This window comes from Marmota flaviventris, chromosome 14 (genome assembly GCF_047511675.1).
Source record: "Marmota flaviventris isolate mMarFla1 chromosome 14, mMarFla1.hap1, whole genome shotgun sequence".
Lineage (NCBI taxonomy): Eukaryota > Metazoa > Chordata > Mammalia > Rodentia > Sciuridae > Marmota > Marmota flaviventris.
The window spans coordinates 20356454-20372864 of NC_092511.1; the positions used below are offsets into that span (position 1 = coordinate 20356454).

At 48.8% G+C, this 16411-nt stretch overlaps 1 protein-coding gene across 1 annotated transcript in view; it reads left to right on the forward strand.

Moving 5' to 3' along the window:
- The window catches only part of Dpysl5 (dihydropyrimidinase like 5), a 79350-nt gene extending 68412 nt beyond the window's left edge, over positions 1–10938 (forward strand). The window contains exons 9-13 of the mRNA XM_071601983.1: positions 2201–2342; positions 4226–4368; positions 4833–5040; positions 8509–8677; positions 10853–10938. Of these exons, the coding sequence (XP_071458084.1) occupies positions 2201–2342; positions 4226–4368; positions 4833–5040; positions 8509–8677; positions 10853–10938 (748 nt within the window). The remainder of the gene's footprint in view (positions 1–2200; positions 2343–4225; positions 4369–4832; positions 5041–8508; positions 8678–10852) is intronic.
- Positions 10939–16411: the final 5473 nt, after the last annotated feature.

A 16411-nucleotide genomic window follows, 5' to 3' on the forward strand; every position in this document is an offset into this window, starting at 1 on the left:
ATCAAGAATTATTAATTGAATAACTGAAGTTTTTATATCTAGCCTATTTTGTCCCAGAATTTAAATTAATTCTATTCATTTAAGAAGAATTGCAATTTTTTTGTTAGAATTATCTGAAACCCTTTTTAATCAGTACATATTGTAAAATGTGTGCTATTTTATAGGATTTGGAGCGTACTTTTCACATTTTAATTATTTATAGGAATTTGTGGTTACTATAATTTTGCCTATATAATATATTGTTGGTGTAATTTCCATGATGCAAAATACTTGATAGAAAACCCAGACACCAATTATTATTGCTAAAAGAGAATAAGAGCTACTCTATCATTATCTATTTTAAGATGTGATGTCATATGCTGAATAGGAAAAAAAACACAATCTATACATATGAGGATTTGTCCTTTATTTAAAAATCTGTCTTGGGGCTAGGGTTGTGGCTTAGTGGTAGAGTGCTTGCCTGGCATGTGCAAGGCTCTGGGTTCAATCCTCAGTGCCGCATAAAAATAAAATAAAATAAAGATATTGTGTCAACTACAACTAAAAAAATATATTTTAAAAAATCTGTCTTCTTAAAAGGCCCAGAATTTTTTTTTTTATTTGAACATGTAAAACACTGAAGTACATCTTTGACAAACCCAGTCTTGTTTTTAAGCTTTGAAGATTTTGGATGGGTATTTTCCGTCTCCCAGATTTAGGGCAGTATTAGGAGAACTCAAATGCTCTTCCAGAAAGTAATGCATTCATTCTCACCTTCCTACTTGTTGGGGAGCCTTCTGAGAAAGTTAGGCGTCGATCCCATGCTGCAAGGTCCTGACCTGCAACCCCTGACTCTGTGGTGGGGTCTTTCCTGATTTAAGCCGTCCCTGGTATCTGGAGGCTCCTAGAGAGACCGTGAAAGCCCTGGAGATCCCGCTGTCTGGTGGGTTTTGCAGGTGTGGAGAACACAGGGAGCCATGGGGCTCTAGAACACACCCTCTGCTCGGTGCAAGAGTCTCTTCCGCTGTCTCTGAAGCCCAGGGGATTGTCAGCCTCAGTTGCAGAAAGGGCTAAGTCATCTTACTGTGGATTTGACCAAGCACATTAATCATTTGGCAAGAGCTGAAACTGATGAGCCTGCCAGGCCCCGTGGAGATAGCCCATGCGTGGTGTTGGCTGGCTATTGTCTGAGAGCCTCAAGATTATGCCTCCTGACCCCACCAGGGGGCCTTCTGCTCCAGATTCCCCTTCAAAGCGGGCATCGTAGGTGGCCTGTGCACACTCACCTTGTGCCTCCCACAGGGCAAAATGAGGCTCCTGCAGCAGACCCACGAGGGCCCCACTGAGCGCTCCAGCAGTTGCCCCGGCAATCCACAAGCCCTCCTGCCCTCCTAGGGCATTTCTTCCCAGGGTTGCCCTGACCTTGGTGACATGGGCTTTCTCTCTCTCTGCTCCTCACAGCCTCTGAGCCCTCTGCCCACAGATATCTCGAGTAGGGGCCAGCTGCCTTCCTCCTCCTTTGGCAGAGGGCAGGCCACCGTGTGTCTTGTCCTGCCCTGAGTCTTAGCCATCCTGCAAGCCATTGCAAGCCTGGCCTGTGCCTTATGCATCCACAACCCTAATAACCATCTGAGGACCGTGAGCATGGAAAGCATTAGTGACGAGAACCAATCAACTTTCAGACCATGTCAATTAATGATGTCCCTTTCTCTTCTGTTGTCCCTCTTTCTCTTCTGGGTGTTTAGAGCCTCTGCATCCACGGAAGACTGTGGCTCCAAGCCACTCAGCAAAGCTGCACATTGAACTTGTGGATGTCTCACTGGCACCCTTTTGCTGCCAACAGGGTTGGGGGTCACAGGGGGAACTGATGAGAGGAACTCTAGCATTTGGTTCCATGATAGAAAACCACCTCCATCATTTCATTTCAGCTGAACCCAAAGTTCAGTTGTTCTCTGCCCTGTCTCATAAAAATTGCCTTCTCAAAAGCTGTCACTAAAGTCTCCTGTGACACATACTGCACATATTCCCATTCTGTAGATGGGTAAACTGGAATTCACTTAGGCGAACTCATTATAGGTCACACAGCTACTAAATGGCACCACTAAGACCGGAGTCAGCTTAGCCTGGTTCCCAAGCCCAGGCTTTTCCCCTGTACCTGTCCCTCCCTCTGGGGACCCTGGCCACCCCTCCCCTCATTGGTTGTTTGCTTTTCTCTCCCCAGTGACACTCTGAACATTGTGGCATCAGATCACCGGCCATTCACCACGAAGCAGAAAGCTATGGGCAAGGAGGACTTCACCAAGATCCCGCACGGGGTGAGCGGCGTGCAGGACCGCATGAGCGTCATCTGGGAGAGAGGAGTGGTACGTGTCTCAGGACCTGGCTCCTGGGGGCTGAGGGCAAGTTTTCACTCTGAGGACCCTGCCAAAGACCATCCTCAGGAGGGCTGCTTCAGCCACAGCTCCTTATTCCACCCAAAAACAAAAAGCTCAGGGTGGGGCTGGGCCTGGGGCTCAGTGACAGAGCACTTGCCTAGTATGTGTGAGGCACTGGGTTCGAGCCTTAGTACCACATACAAAAATAAATGAAATAAAGGCATGCTGCTCATCTACAACTACGAAAAAAATTAAAAAGAAAAAGCTCAGCTGGGTGCGGTGGCATATGCCTATAATCCTAGTAGTTTGGGAGGGGGAGGCAGGAGGATCATGAGTTCAGAGCCAGCCTCAGCAATTTAGTGAGATGCTAAGCAACTCAGTGAGATCCTGTCTTTAATTAAATACAAAAATAGGGCTGGGGATGTGGCTCAGTGGTCAAGTGCCCCTGAGTTTAATAACTCAGTACCTTTTGGTAAAAAGCTCAAGGTGAGCTCGGTGGTAGAAAATATGCTTGGCAGGTGCAAGGGCCCGGGTTCGATCCCCAGCTTCAAAACAAAACAAAACAAAAAATCCATGACACAAAAAAGGTCTTTTTCTCCCCTGATTAGAAAGGTGATAAGACTTATTATAAAAATTGAGAAAATACAGAAAAGTATAGGAAAACAATTCCTGTCATTCCAAGCCTAGAAATTAAACTATTAACATTTTGGTGTATTTCTTTCTAGTTTGAGGTGTGTACCATACATTATTTTAAGAACTGGGGATATCTTTTTTCTTTGTAATTAGTATATCTTGAATGTCTTATATCAGTAAAGGGTCTTTTAAACATCTTTTGAAGACTGAATAATATTCCCTCCAGTTGAAGTACTGTGCTTTATTTAATCCTTCCTGGTATTCAGAACTTGGGCTGTTTCAAATTTTTGTACTTAATAATGCCATAGAGAACCACTTTGTTCATGAGTGTATGTCAGTATTTCTAATGCTCCTGTAGGACAGATTCCTAGAAGTGGATTTCTGAGCCAAGGGATATAACATTTGTAAGGTTCTTGGTATATTTTATCTAATTGAATTTCAAAAAAAGATAGGGACTGCATTTAAATACCACCTGTTCTGCCCATGAAGAATAAGTTATTTTTGGTCTTGATCTATCACGGATTAAACTCAACACAAAATATGAGCTGAAAGAGATTTAAAGTCCCCCAGCTCAGAGGAGGCCCATGAGCTGGCTCAGGGCCCCTTGAGGGGAGTCCGCACTTCAGGGAGGGAGGGTGGGGTAGTAGGATGCTTCTCCAGAGCACAGAAATACACCTCATTATGTACTCTCTTATCCAGTGCCACTTTCCACCATTTTAGCTACATTCCATCAACCTCAGTCCAAAAGTAATAAATGGAAAATTCCAGAAATAAGTAATTCATAAGTTTAAAATAATTTTATTACAGCCTATTATTATAATTGTTGTTTTATTATTGGTTATTATTATTAATCTATTGTTGTTTCTAATTTATGAGTTAAATTTTTTTCACAGCTTTGTGTGTATAGGAGAAAGCACAGGCTGCTACGTAGGGCTCAGTACTCTCTGCAGTTTCAAGCCTGCACTGGGGGGTCTTGGAACATCTCCCTCACAGAAAAGGGAGAACTACTGTAACCCATTTGCAGATAAAGGGAGGCCCTGACGCATCCCTAGTGGGCACAGGAGTAGACTACGCCTGGCTGCTTGGCTGATCTGAGACGGTGCTCACGGCAGTGTCCTCCTTAGGATCATAATTCTCATACCCTGATCTAAAAGGCCACAGGGCCAGGGTCAAAAGTGACCAGGATGAGGGGTGCTCACCTGGAGCCTGGTTGATGTGACTCCTCTACAATGTTCCAGGTTGGAGGAAAGATGGACGAGAACCGTTTCGTGGCTGTCACCAGTTCCAACGCGGCTAAGATTCTCAACCTGTATCCCCGCAAGGGCCGCATCATCCCGGGAGCTGATGCTGACGTGGTCGTGTGGGACCCGGAAGCCACAAAGTAAAACTTGCTGCTGGTCTCCAAGGCTAAGGGGACTTGGGATTTCAAAGAGCTTATATTGGAGAACTCCCAAAGCAGATGGTCTCCGCACCACTTCTGGCCTAGAGAATGTGACCTTGGCTTACTGAAGGCCATCTTCTCCCTCTGTTTCCTCTGGGCACCCTCATGTTTGGTGTCTCCTCTTTTTATAAGGAGCCCAGTCAGACTGGATTGAGACCCACCTGTCCTGTGAGCTCGTTTTGCCTTAGTTACCTTGCTAACTGCCCTGTCTCCAAAGATGGTCACATCCTGGGGTCCTGGGGGTTAAGTCTTCAAAATGTAACTTTTGAGGGGTCAGAGTTCAGCCCATGACAAAACCAGCCTTTGCAGGCCACCGCTTCCCATGCGCTGTCATCTCCTTCCATCAAGGGGTGGCATCTTGACCTCTTCTCAGAGCCTTTTCTCCCATCCTTGCCTCCCACCAGGACCATCTCCGCCAGCACCCAGGTTCAAGGAGGGGACTTCAACCTGTACGAGAACATGCGCTGCCATGGCGTGCCGCTGGTCACCATCAGCCGGGGGCGTGTTGTGTACGAGAACGGTGTCTTCATGTGTGCCGAGGGCACCGGCAAGTTCTGTCCCCTACGGTCCTTCCCAGACACTGTCTACAAGAAACTGGTCCAGAGAGAGAAGGTGAGGTGGGCAGGGCAGGAAGATGGGTGGAAAGAGGTCAAAGCTTCCACTGGTGGACAGCTCATGTGACTGTTTTAAATCTCAAAGATATTTTCTCTGTTTTCCCACCAAGTCCTATTGCCACCTAGCCAGTGTTGAGAAGGCAGGACAGGGAGAGTGCGAGAGTTGGAAAATTCTGGTTTCCATTTCTCATCTTTGATTTCCAGATAGATTTTTTTAAGAGCAGGCAAGCAGGGAGTCATGAGTTCCTGGACACACTCGGGAAATGTGTGTCTGTGACCACTGAGATCCTCTTATACACAGGCTGGTCCTGGAGTGACAGCCTTTGCTGGCCCTGGAGTGACCATCTTTGCTTCCTGCCACACTTGCTATGAGTGAAGGCGGGTGGAGCGGGCATTCGAAGGCTGTCATCCAGAGCATAAGGGTAAGCAGGTCTGTTGACCCTCAAGACCAAGGCTGCTGGCAAGCTCTCCACATTAGAGCGCCCGAGCTCCCTGAGTCACCAGGCCAACGGTACAGAACCCCATCAGTATAGAGCACTGTGGGGGAGGAGGCTTGGGCTGCCAGAAACAAGCGTGACTTCAGTTACCGTAGCATTGAATCCAAGCACAAACTCAGGGTGTCTCAGGCAGGCAGGCAAATAGTTCCATCTTAAGGTGCTGATCCCCAGACTTAGACAGTGGGCAGGAGGAGGCCTCAGCCGTACCTCTGGAGAAGGTTCCAGAAAGAGCTGGAAGAGCAGGGCATCTGCACTCAAGATTGTCTGACAGAGGAAGGCCATATTCGGAACACAGGAGAATAACAATCATGGGCGAGAATATGGAGAAACTGGAACCCTCAGTCTTTGCTGGAAGGAATGTAAAATGGAAGAGTTTTGCACTTTCCCCAAAAGTTAAATAAACAGTTAGCATATGACCCAGCAATTCTACTCTCAGGTATCTACCTAAGAGAAATGAAAACATATCTATGCAAAAACATGCACCTAATCATTCATATAACACTATGGATAAAAGACCAAAAGTAGCAACAACCCAAATGTCCATCAGCGGTTGAAAGGGTAAACTTGTGGTATATCCATCCGGTGAAATATGATTCAGCCACAAAAAGGAATAAAGATGGATAAACAGTACATACAATGTGGATAAATCTGTTATTCTAAGTCAAAGAAACCCAATACAAAAGATAACATATTATATGATACGTATATGAAACGTCCAGAAGAAAATCCAATCCGTAGACAAAAAATAGATTAGTGGTTATTTAGGGCTGGGAGAAGGGGAGAAAAAGGAGTGACTACTGATGGGATAAGTTTCCTTTGCAGGATAATGAAAATGTTTTGGAATTAGTGGCAACAGTAGAAAACCTTGTGAAATACTAAATCCCACTAGATTTTATACTTTACATTGTGAATTGTGTAATATTCTGATTATGTCTCAACTAAAAAAGAAGAATCATCTCTGACAAGGGTCCATGGCAATTCCTGAACAAATATAGTCAGGAAATAGGATGAAAAGAGCCGAAGACGTGTCTCAGACTTCTAGGAGCCAGCCTCACCTGTGGGCCAGTGACGGGGGAACAGCCCCAGGCCTCAGGAGGAAGCTCCCCAGAGCTTGTGGGCCAAGGCCAGTGACGGTTCCAAGAAGCAGCAAGTAGGGAGAAAGGCACAGACTGTGTTTGCAGGTCAGACCGAGGGATGGAACCTGCCCGCTAGGAGGGCACCTGAGTCCCCATGTTCTCAGAAATATACTATAGAGGAAGGTCTGCCGATCTTGAGGATGTTCTTGCAGCGCCCCAGCTGAGTCTCAGGAAACCTTGAGGTCCAGACCCTGCCAAATTGCTGTGTGACTAAGTTCGTCCCACTTAGACCACAGAGTCCTTAACGCTCTCCGTTTAAGGAACCTGATCTTCCGCCACAGGCCGGGTGTCTGGAATTTGTTCTGCCTGCCCAGCAACCTAGGAAGACCACATCTCCACTTTTGAGCAACACTTCCTTCCTCCACCTTGACCTTGGGACTTCAGTGAAACTGCAATCTCTGATGTCCAGCTGGTCAGCTGTGGGGAAGGTGGGGCCCAGAGCAGCCAGAGCGCTGCTCAGGAAACCTGACAATAGACCCAAGGACAGAAAGCCCTGCTGGTAGCAAAGCTGGGATCAAGCTACCTTCCCCCCATGGAGAACTGAGGACAGAAGAGAGTCCCCTGCTGTCCTGCAAGATAGAAGGTCTTTGAAGTAGATAAAGTTACTTTTGCAAAACATGATACAGAAAATTGGGCAAAGTGACAAGATTATAGATAGATGGAAAGAGTTTTTAATGAACAACAAAAAAAAAAAAAAAAAAAAAAACAGGTTTGGGGTAAGGCTGCAAAGGCCTGGAAATCAATAACAAATAGGAAGTCACCCAGCTTGTGTAGCAGCCAGTGTTGGCTGGCAAGCCCCAGAGTTAGACTTGTGGACTGGATCTACTGTATAACAGCTGTGTAACCTTGAGCGAATTGCTTAACCCCTCTGGAACTCAGCTGCCACATGGGGTAATAACAGCACTTCCTCATAAAGTTGTGTGAGAATTAAATGTGTTGATAAATATCAAGTCCTTATAATGGCATCTGAGTGCTTGATACATATGATCACTCTCTTTTCCATTGGAAGAGGAAAGCTTGATCTGTTTTCAGAGAACATGAAGGAATGGCCTTCGAGAAATCACCCAGGTCTGTTCTCTCTTAACAAGATTGTCAATAAGCATTAAGCAGCAATGCAGTTTACGCTGCATCCCTGAGGGGTGGCAGAGTGCAGATGGTCTCTGCTGCTCCTTCAGATTTACGTGCTCACACCCCCACACACATCTTCCTGCCCACAACAGCACTTCTGAACACTGTGAAGCACCAAAAACAACCTGGGCTGGAGCAGTTCTAAGAGCTTTACTCCTATTCATTTATTGTATCTCATAACAACTCTTGTGATGTAGGTACAGTTACCATCCTAATGTTGCAAAAAGAGGAAGGAGAGATTAAGTGATTTACACACCATCACACAGCTTATAACTGGCCGTTAGGATTGGAACCCAGGCAGCCTGGTTGCTCTTAACCCTGCTGGTTTGGGGAGTATAGGATTAACTAGCCTTCCAACTCGGGGTCTCCAGATCAGCTCTAGAGCCTCTATTCCCACAGTTATCAGACCATAGTAAAAGGCATGGCCCCTTGGGAGCCCGGCACAGAGGGGTAGCATTGTCCCATGTGAACCTCAGAAGTCTACATGCTAGACTAGCCATGAGAGTTCCGCCAGTTTTGAGGGGAGCCTTGGGTCTCTCTCTAGCACACGACGCCCTGAGCACATGCACATACGCGCTGTTTAGGGGGAGCAAGAAAAGAACCCCCAACCTCTGGGCTGAGGCACGGGAAGCCTCGCTGACGCGTTTCCCTGGACTCTGACACCTTTCCCTCAACTCTGACACTACCGTCCTTTGCCTTCACCAGACCTTAAAGGTGAGGGGAGTGGACCGCACTCCCTACCTGGGGGACGTTGCTGTCGTTGTGCATCCTGGGAAAAAAGAGATGGGCACGCCACTGGCAGACACGCCCACACGGCCGGTCACCCGGCACGGGGGCATGCGGGACCTTCACGAATCCAGCTTCAGCCTCTCTGGTAAGGGCGGGATGGCGGGGCCAGGGCCTGGAAGGCCTGCTGGTCCTCGGCATCCCTCCTCCCCCGCCCCCCGGGACGAGCGCTGGGCCTGCTGGTGGACACACAAATATGGGGAGGGATGAGCAGCACCTGGGCTTCCCACACATGGGTGCCCCAGCGATGCCCGGGCTGCTGTGGTTCACCGCCCTCCGCAGCTCCTCTGGGGGCCTGTCATCCTGCTCTTTGTTTCTCTCTGACCCTGCCTCACCATCCTCACTTTTCCCCTGTTTCCATCTTAAAAAAAAAAAAAAACAGGAACTGTATTATATATATTTAATTCTCTCTCTCTCTCTCTGCCACAACACACACACACACACACACACACACACACTCCATTTATTTTAAATATTTTCTGTCTCTTGACCTCTGACTCCCAGTTCCTTTTCTTATCTCTCTCTCTGTCCCTTGGGCCATGTCCTAGCCCCCGTCTGTCTGCAGAATCTCTGAGCTCCTTGGCTGTGTCCTGTCCTCATTCTTTTTTTCTTTTCTTTTTGTTTAATATTTATTCTTAAGTTTTAGGTGGACACAATATCTTTATTTTACATTTATGTGGTGCTGAGGATTGAACCCAGTGTCTCGTGCATGCTAGGCAAGTGCTCTACCACTGAGCCACAACCCCAGCCCCAATTTTTTTTTTTTTTTTTTTCTTTTTGTGGTGCTGGGGAATTGAACCCAGGGCCTTGTGCATGCCAGACAGGCAGTCTGCCAACTGAGCTATGTCCCTAGCCCCTGTGTCCCCATTCTTTATGCCACAATCTCCTACCGACACCAACAGCAGAGCCCTAGGCTCCCCTCAGCCATGGCCATGCGTGCACAGGGACCTCTCTGTATGGAACTGGGGTAGGATCACTACCTCATGAGTGGTAGCCCGCAGTGGAGGACAGGCAGAGGCTGTGAGATGTCTTGGTCCTTCTGGAGACTTTGGTGGAAACTGTCATCACCACTTGAAAGGAGCAGGGGGCTTGGGTCCTCCCAACCTCGGCCCAGTAGCCCTCAGGACCAGCCCAGAGAGAGTCCTTTCTGCCAGGGCTATGCTTGGGGTGGGGACAGCAAGAAGAGTAAGACCCACATCATCCCACCCAGAGCACAGACCACTCCCTAGGACAGGCAGAGGCTGAGTGAGGGCTGGCGAGGGAACCTGCCTGCAGAGGCCCCTCCTTCCCAGTGGGAGCAGCCTGCGGCAGCGCCATAGGATTCCCATCAGAGGTAGTGGTGACCTGTGGGACAGGATCCACACACACAAACACGCTGAGGGCCACTGCCACTTCCACCTGTGACAGGACATGAATGCTGGGAGTCAGAAGCACCTGTGCCTGGAGGACTTGTCCTGGCACGCTCAGGCCTCACCAGCCAGGAGGTGTGAATCTCCTGGGCTGCCTGGATATAGTCCTGCCCCCAGCCCCAGGAGAAGGAACACGACCTCAGGGCCCTGTGGCCCCCACCCAAGAGCCACATCTGGGCAGAGCTCTGCTCAAGCACTGCAGGCTCAGGCAGCCCATCGTCACCTGCTCTCTTGTCTACTCCAAGTGGGTCAGGCCAAAGACTGCCCGCTGCCCCACGTGCTCCCCGGGCCACTTCTGTCTTTTTTTGGCTCTAGGGATTGAACCCAGGGGTGCTCTATCACTGAGCTACACCTCAGCCCCTTTTCCTTTTTGTTTTTCATTTTGAGACAAGGTCTCACTAAGTTTAGCCCCTCCCTTTCTAAGTAAATTTTGGAATTTCAGTTAGGGGGACTTTGGGGTGTGGGTCTTTCATTTTCCAAAACAATGGAGCGTCTTCCCTTCTCCCCCTCTCACCCACTCACCGAGACACATGTATAGAGGTCCTGGCTGAGAGGCTGATCCGTGGTCTGCATGGTGACAGACTGTGCCCTGGCTGCAGGCCACAAGCCCACAGGGAGGGGGACAGCTGATAGAGTAGACTGAGTCAGGAAAACCTAGGTTTGAATCCAGGCTCCACTCCTTAACAGGGACAGTTACTCACTGTCCCTGAGCCTGTGTCCTCATCTGTAAAATGGGATGGTATTGAGATAATACCTACAAGGGGCTTAATTTAGCTGGTTGTCTCCTGGAGGCGGCCGTGGCCTGTTACCCAGGCAGGAGCTGCTTGACTCACCCTCGGCTTCCCTCCCTGCAGGTTCTCAGATTGATGACCACGTTCCAAAGCGAGCCTCAGCTCGGATCCTCGCGCCTCCTGGAGGCAGGTCGAGCGGCATTTGGTAAAGGCACTGACGAGTCCCCCAAGTGAGGATGCGCCACTGCCACCCACCTGCACACCTTCCGGCCACAGCTACAGGGGGCCGGAGAGGCTGGGCTGGCAGCACCACCTGCGGGGGGGCCCCCCCAGACCGGGGAGCCTCCCCACATCTGAACGTGATTCGCTGGGCTTCGAGCCACCCTAACAGGCACTTTGAGCTGTCCCTCCTGCTGTGCTCCCTTCCTGCGGCAGGGGCTTCTCTGGGCCCCAGAAGCCCACACTATGCACGGAGGGGAGCAATGTATAGCCCTGGCCCAGCCCCTCCTCCCACCACTGCCACCTCTGCTGGCTCTGGGAAGGCCCAGACTCTAGTGCCCTGCCCCTGGCCACCCCACCAGGTGTCCAGAGCACTTTAGCAGATGTGTTTTATAAGTAATGGCCTCCCTCCCCCACCCTCTTAGGCCCCTTGGTGACATTTCCCAAGTCAGACAGGTGTCAGCTTCCCAGCCATGCCTAGGACATCCTATCTCTCCTAACGCACCTCTAGTCCTGTGTGGGTGCAGTCGGGAGACTCTGGGTGTGGGTGTGGTTGGGACACCCTGTGCCCTTTGCCAGCCTCTTTCAGCTCCAAACCCATACCCTCTGTGAGACCCAGGCCCCAAGGGGTAGCTGGGCAGGGGTGTAAGGCTGGTGCCAGGCGCGTGTAAATGGTTTTGTTTTGCACGTTTGGTTTGCGCAGTGGTTTGGTTTGACTTGTTTGTGCATCCTGTGGAAAATAACGGTGCTTCGTGTCACTAGCATAGCATAGAAACAGGAATAGATGTGGTCCTTAGGAGATGCTGCACTCGCCACCAACCAGACAGCACAGGGCAGAGTTGATGGGGCCAGGCTGCACGGGCCCCTCCCCGAGGCTTCCTGGGCCAGGACCCACTCCCCTCCTTCATTTGGATTTTCTTCATTCTAAGAGGGGACCTGGACACTGGCCCTTGAAACCTTCAGGCAGTAGGTCAGCCCCTCCCATCTCGCCCTGGTCATTCCCAGCACTAACCACCCCCCAACACACACACAGCTCCCTGTAACTTCCTCTTGCTGGACAGAGGCCTGGCCACTCCTCCTGTGTGATTGGCAAGAGGCCTCATGCCTGCTGAGAGAGGGGGAGTGGAAGAGGGACTGGCCAAATGCCCAGGGCCAGGGAGGGAGACGCCAGCCACAGGGACGATGGTAAATCCACATCACTGCACAAGTGCCGTGGACTCCCGTAGTCAGCACCCCACCTTCACTGGCTGGTGGCCTCATCTCCTCCCACGTTCCATAGAGGTTCTCACGGGAGCCCTGGAGGCAGGTGATGTCCATCTATCCCTAGTGGTACGGGAAGTGGCCCAGCCACCTCCCCTTGATAAGCCTTGTTTCCCCCTTGGGAAGTGATTTCATGTCGAGCCTTTGGTTTGATCCCCCCAGCTTTCAGGAAGCCCCTGGACTCTTGATTAAAGGTCATACCCTGCGCATTTCTAGAGCGCTTCTGCATATCAAAGCTCTTCCATATACAAGATCTCACTCGCTCCTCACAACAATAGAGCACACCTATTATTCTTCCCACTTTACAGATGACGGAACTGAGGCCCAGAAAGTTTAGACCCTCTGGTCCTAGAAGTGCCCATGACTGCCCTGTGACCATAGCTCTCTAGCCTAGCTATGGAGAAGGAGGTATGGGGTGGTGTCTGCTGTCAAACCCACCAAGAACTAACTAGAAGATTTACTCCCCGGTAGGCATTCTGCTTTGTTTTGCACAAATAGATAGATTTTTCTCTGTTGTAAACAAATTAGTGCACATTCTTGCTTTGAGTCAGGACTAGCCAAATGTTGGGGTCCTCCTGTGTCATTTGAGCTTCATCCACATCCTCCCTTCACTCCCCTTATTCTCACTTAGGGGCTGAAAGGATAGATGGTAACCCAGGGAACAGAGGCAGCTATGGGGACAGTAGGTAGGGACCCAGGCCTGGGAAAGCCACAATGGACAAGGGAAACTGACACTGACCCCTGGTACAATGCACACCATCTTTATCCCTTTCAGCTCTAGCTGGGTCATGGGCCTTGGGCAGATGCCAAAGAGCCAAGTGGTGGTGAGGCCAGCTGGGCAGAGCACCCTGCTTGGGCTAGCAAAGCTTTACCTTCTCTGAGTGCCTCCGCCCAAGAGATGCATGACCCAGGGTGCTGGGAGATCACATCTTGGAGGGGCCCGCTGGAGTCCTCCCACTTCATCCACTCCCACCCTGACATAGACCCAACCCTCACCCAGGAGCTTCTAGATGGAAATCAAAAGGAGGTTCAAGGAGCCAAACGAATGGTCATCCCCACCATCCACTCCCTGCCCCGTGCAGATTCCAGCCAGCTCCATCACCAGCCCCGACGGCTCCCGGCTGGGATGGAAAGGGTTTCTGGTTGCACCGACTGCAGCTCTCAAACTGGTCTTGTACTTACTGAATAAATACTGTTGTTCTTGCCTTAGCTGCTCTCTAGGTTTGTGGGGTTAAGTTACCAGAAAATTGTGCTACCGTGTGTGCGTGTGTGTGCGTGTGTGTAGTGCTAGGAGTGCACAGTAGGTCTCTGTCGAGCCGATGCCATGATGACCCATACTGACCCAGAAACCACAGAACCACTCGGAAACCCAAACCCCCCCCAGCTGCCAAGGCGGCGGGCACACCCTGGGGTCGGGATGGAGCCTCCAGCACCCAAGTGACTTCCTCACTCCTCTGTAAATGTCATGGTGCTAAGACAGTGTCAACCCCAAGATGACACACAGCCCTGTGCTTTGGCCACCATTTGAGGCAAAAACAAAACAGCCCGACACGTTGTGTTCTGGTGCAGGTTTGCATTAAACTGTAGCTACTTCTCACTTGGTCTCTGTTGTATTTATTCAAGGAAGAAGGAGTTTGGCAGGGGACCTCTTCTGCAGTGGCTGGCGGGAGACTTTTAGCTTTCTGCAGTGGCTAGGAAAACTCAGCTTTGACCCATCACTCCTGTGGGGTGGCAACTCTCTGAGAGGCTTGATCAGAGTCTGGAGATTTAAAAAAAAAAAAAAAAAAATTGCTTTGAAGACCAGCCTCTCTTCTGAAATCCCAGAATTTCTTATGTGAATAAAACCAAAGTTTTTGGTGCCAGATTTCCCAGGACAAGGTTGCTCAATCATCTGAAACAGGAATAATTAGGGGGAATCATTAGATTTAAGAGGGTAAAAAAACAGATTCCCTCCATGTACCCTTTGTCACTTGTTTTTTTGGCTACCATTCTGGAAGCCCATGCCCCCCCTCCATTCAAATCAGAACCTTGACTCATGGCCTCACAAAAATCACAAGAAAAGGGGCTGTCCCAAGGCCTCTGTGTCATTGCAGGGCCTTCTGACTGCTCTTTGGCTTTCAAAAACCTCACCTTGAGTTCGGTGGCACATGCCTGTAATCCCAGCAGCTTGGGAAGCTCAGGCAAGAGGATCACAAGTTCAAAGCCAGCCCCAGCAACTTAGCAAAGCCCTAAGCAACTTAGTGAGACCTGTCAAAAAATAAAAGGGTCTGGGGATGTGGCTCAGTGGTTACACATCCCTGGGTTCAATACCTAATAGAAAAATAAAAAAACTTTCACATGCAGTACAGCTGCTACAGGGGTTGGCCTGCTATACCCTCAAGCCTCTTCCAGTGTCCAGACCACCCCCACTCCCATCTTCTCTTTAGATCTCAAGCCTGTTGTTGGGAGGGATTATCCAATCCAACTCTTTCACACTCATAAGAAAATGAAATCGTTTCTAATACTGTGGAGGGAATTGTAGGTAGTGTGTGGGGAACTCTGCACACCACATTTGGGAGATCATCAGACATTAACTGCCTAAAATCCATAGTAAACATTTGGATGGGAAAATAGCATGACCCTACGTGGGACAAGCCATGTGCATTTATCAATTTATGGAGAAAAAGAAAAGAAGGTGCTTATGAAGACAGTGAATACTTTAGCATGTATGTGGTTGAAAAATAAAGACCACAGATTCAGACTTTAAGGCTCAGTTATTTAGGAGAATTTGCATTGTGAGAAACCCAGGCCAGTCTGCAGCTAAGTAACCAACAGCCTTAATTTCTTAACTCAGAGTCGCAGGTTGACTTTCACATGCAGTACAGCTGATGCTAAGAACTGCCTTGCAGTCTGGAGGAGGAAGGGCATCATGGCACCCTAAACACAAAGAAGAAACCTCATGAGGTTAGACAATATGGAAGGGTAGATGTTAACAATTGTTAATAAAACTCTTTGATGGCGTTGCTGATAACATACATTTTCCTTCTGAACTTAAGTCTATGCTAAAGTTTTGGTTTAAAAACATCTTGTGTTTCAGTTTTTAGCTTTAATAAATACACTCATCTTGTACCATCTTTCTGACTTAGAATCATACAAATGCTTGAGATATTTTTCCTTAAGATGAAAATTTGGGGGTTGGGAGGATTACCGGGGATTGAACCCTGGGGTTCTTTACCACTGAGCTGCATTCCCACCCTTTTTGTTTTTTATTTTGAGCAGGGTCTTGCTAAATTGCTGAGGGTCTTGCGAAGTTGCTGAAACTGGCCTTGAACTTGCAATCATCCTGCCTCAGCCTCCTGAGTCACTGGGATTACAGGCATGTGCCACCACACTAAGATGAAATTCTTAATTGTACACTGCCCGTGAAGTTTTGCCGTGTAGATTACTCCTTTTTGATCAGTTCCTAGTTACATCAAGTTTCAAACCATGAGAGAAGTCAATATCAGTAACAAAGACCTCTCAGGATAGTCTGATCCTTTCACAGCTCAGAGTGTAGAAGCCCCTGGAAAACATTTTTCTTGGGGTATTTTGAGCCCTAGAGTAAAGGAGACCTCAGTGGCAGTGCCTTGAGGGCCTGTTTCCATCAGCCATTTTCTGGTCTGAAGAAAAGGAAATCTGGAGGCTCTACCAAGGGTATCTTAGGAGAAGGTGCCAATATGTTGGAGCTGCAGAGGTTTATTTGGACAATCAGTGTTCCAACGGCCAGACTTCCATAGATGAATTGTCCCCAATGTGACCTGGTGGCTCCCTCTTCTAAGTTGTAAGGGTTTGAGCTTATGCTTTTAGGAGCACTTTATTGTTCCTACTTTATGTCTGTAACATGGGTTTGCACTACCTCCCAGTGTGGGAAGCAATGAAAGAGTTTTGCCTTTCTTTTGTAATTCTTACTTTTTGACAGATACCACATGTGGCATCATTATCATGTGAACGATCAAGATGATGGTAATTTGGACATCCTGCTCTCCAATTCCATTCTTTAAACAAATCCAGTATGTTGAGAATCAGAATGATTTAATATGATCTGAGCAGTGACCAGGCTCCCTGCCTGCCCTTGGGCTGAAGCAACCCATAGGTCAATCCAGCCCCATGGTTCTTGACCAGGGACAATTTTGTCCTCCAGGAGAAATTTGGCAACATTCAAACACAATTTTTTTGTTGTCACAA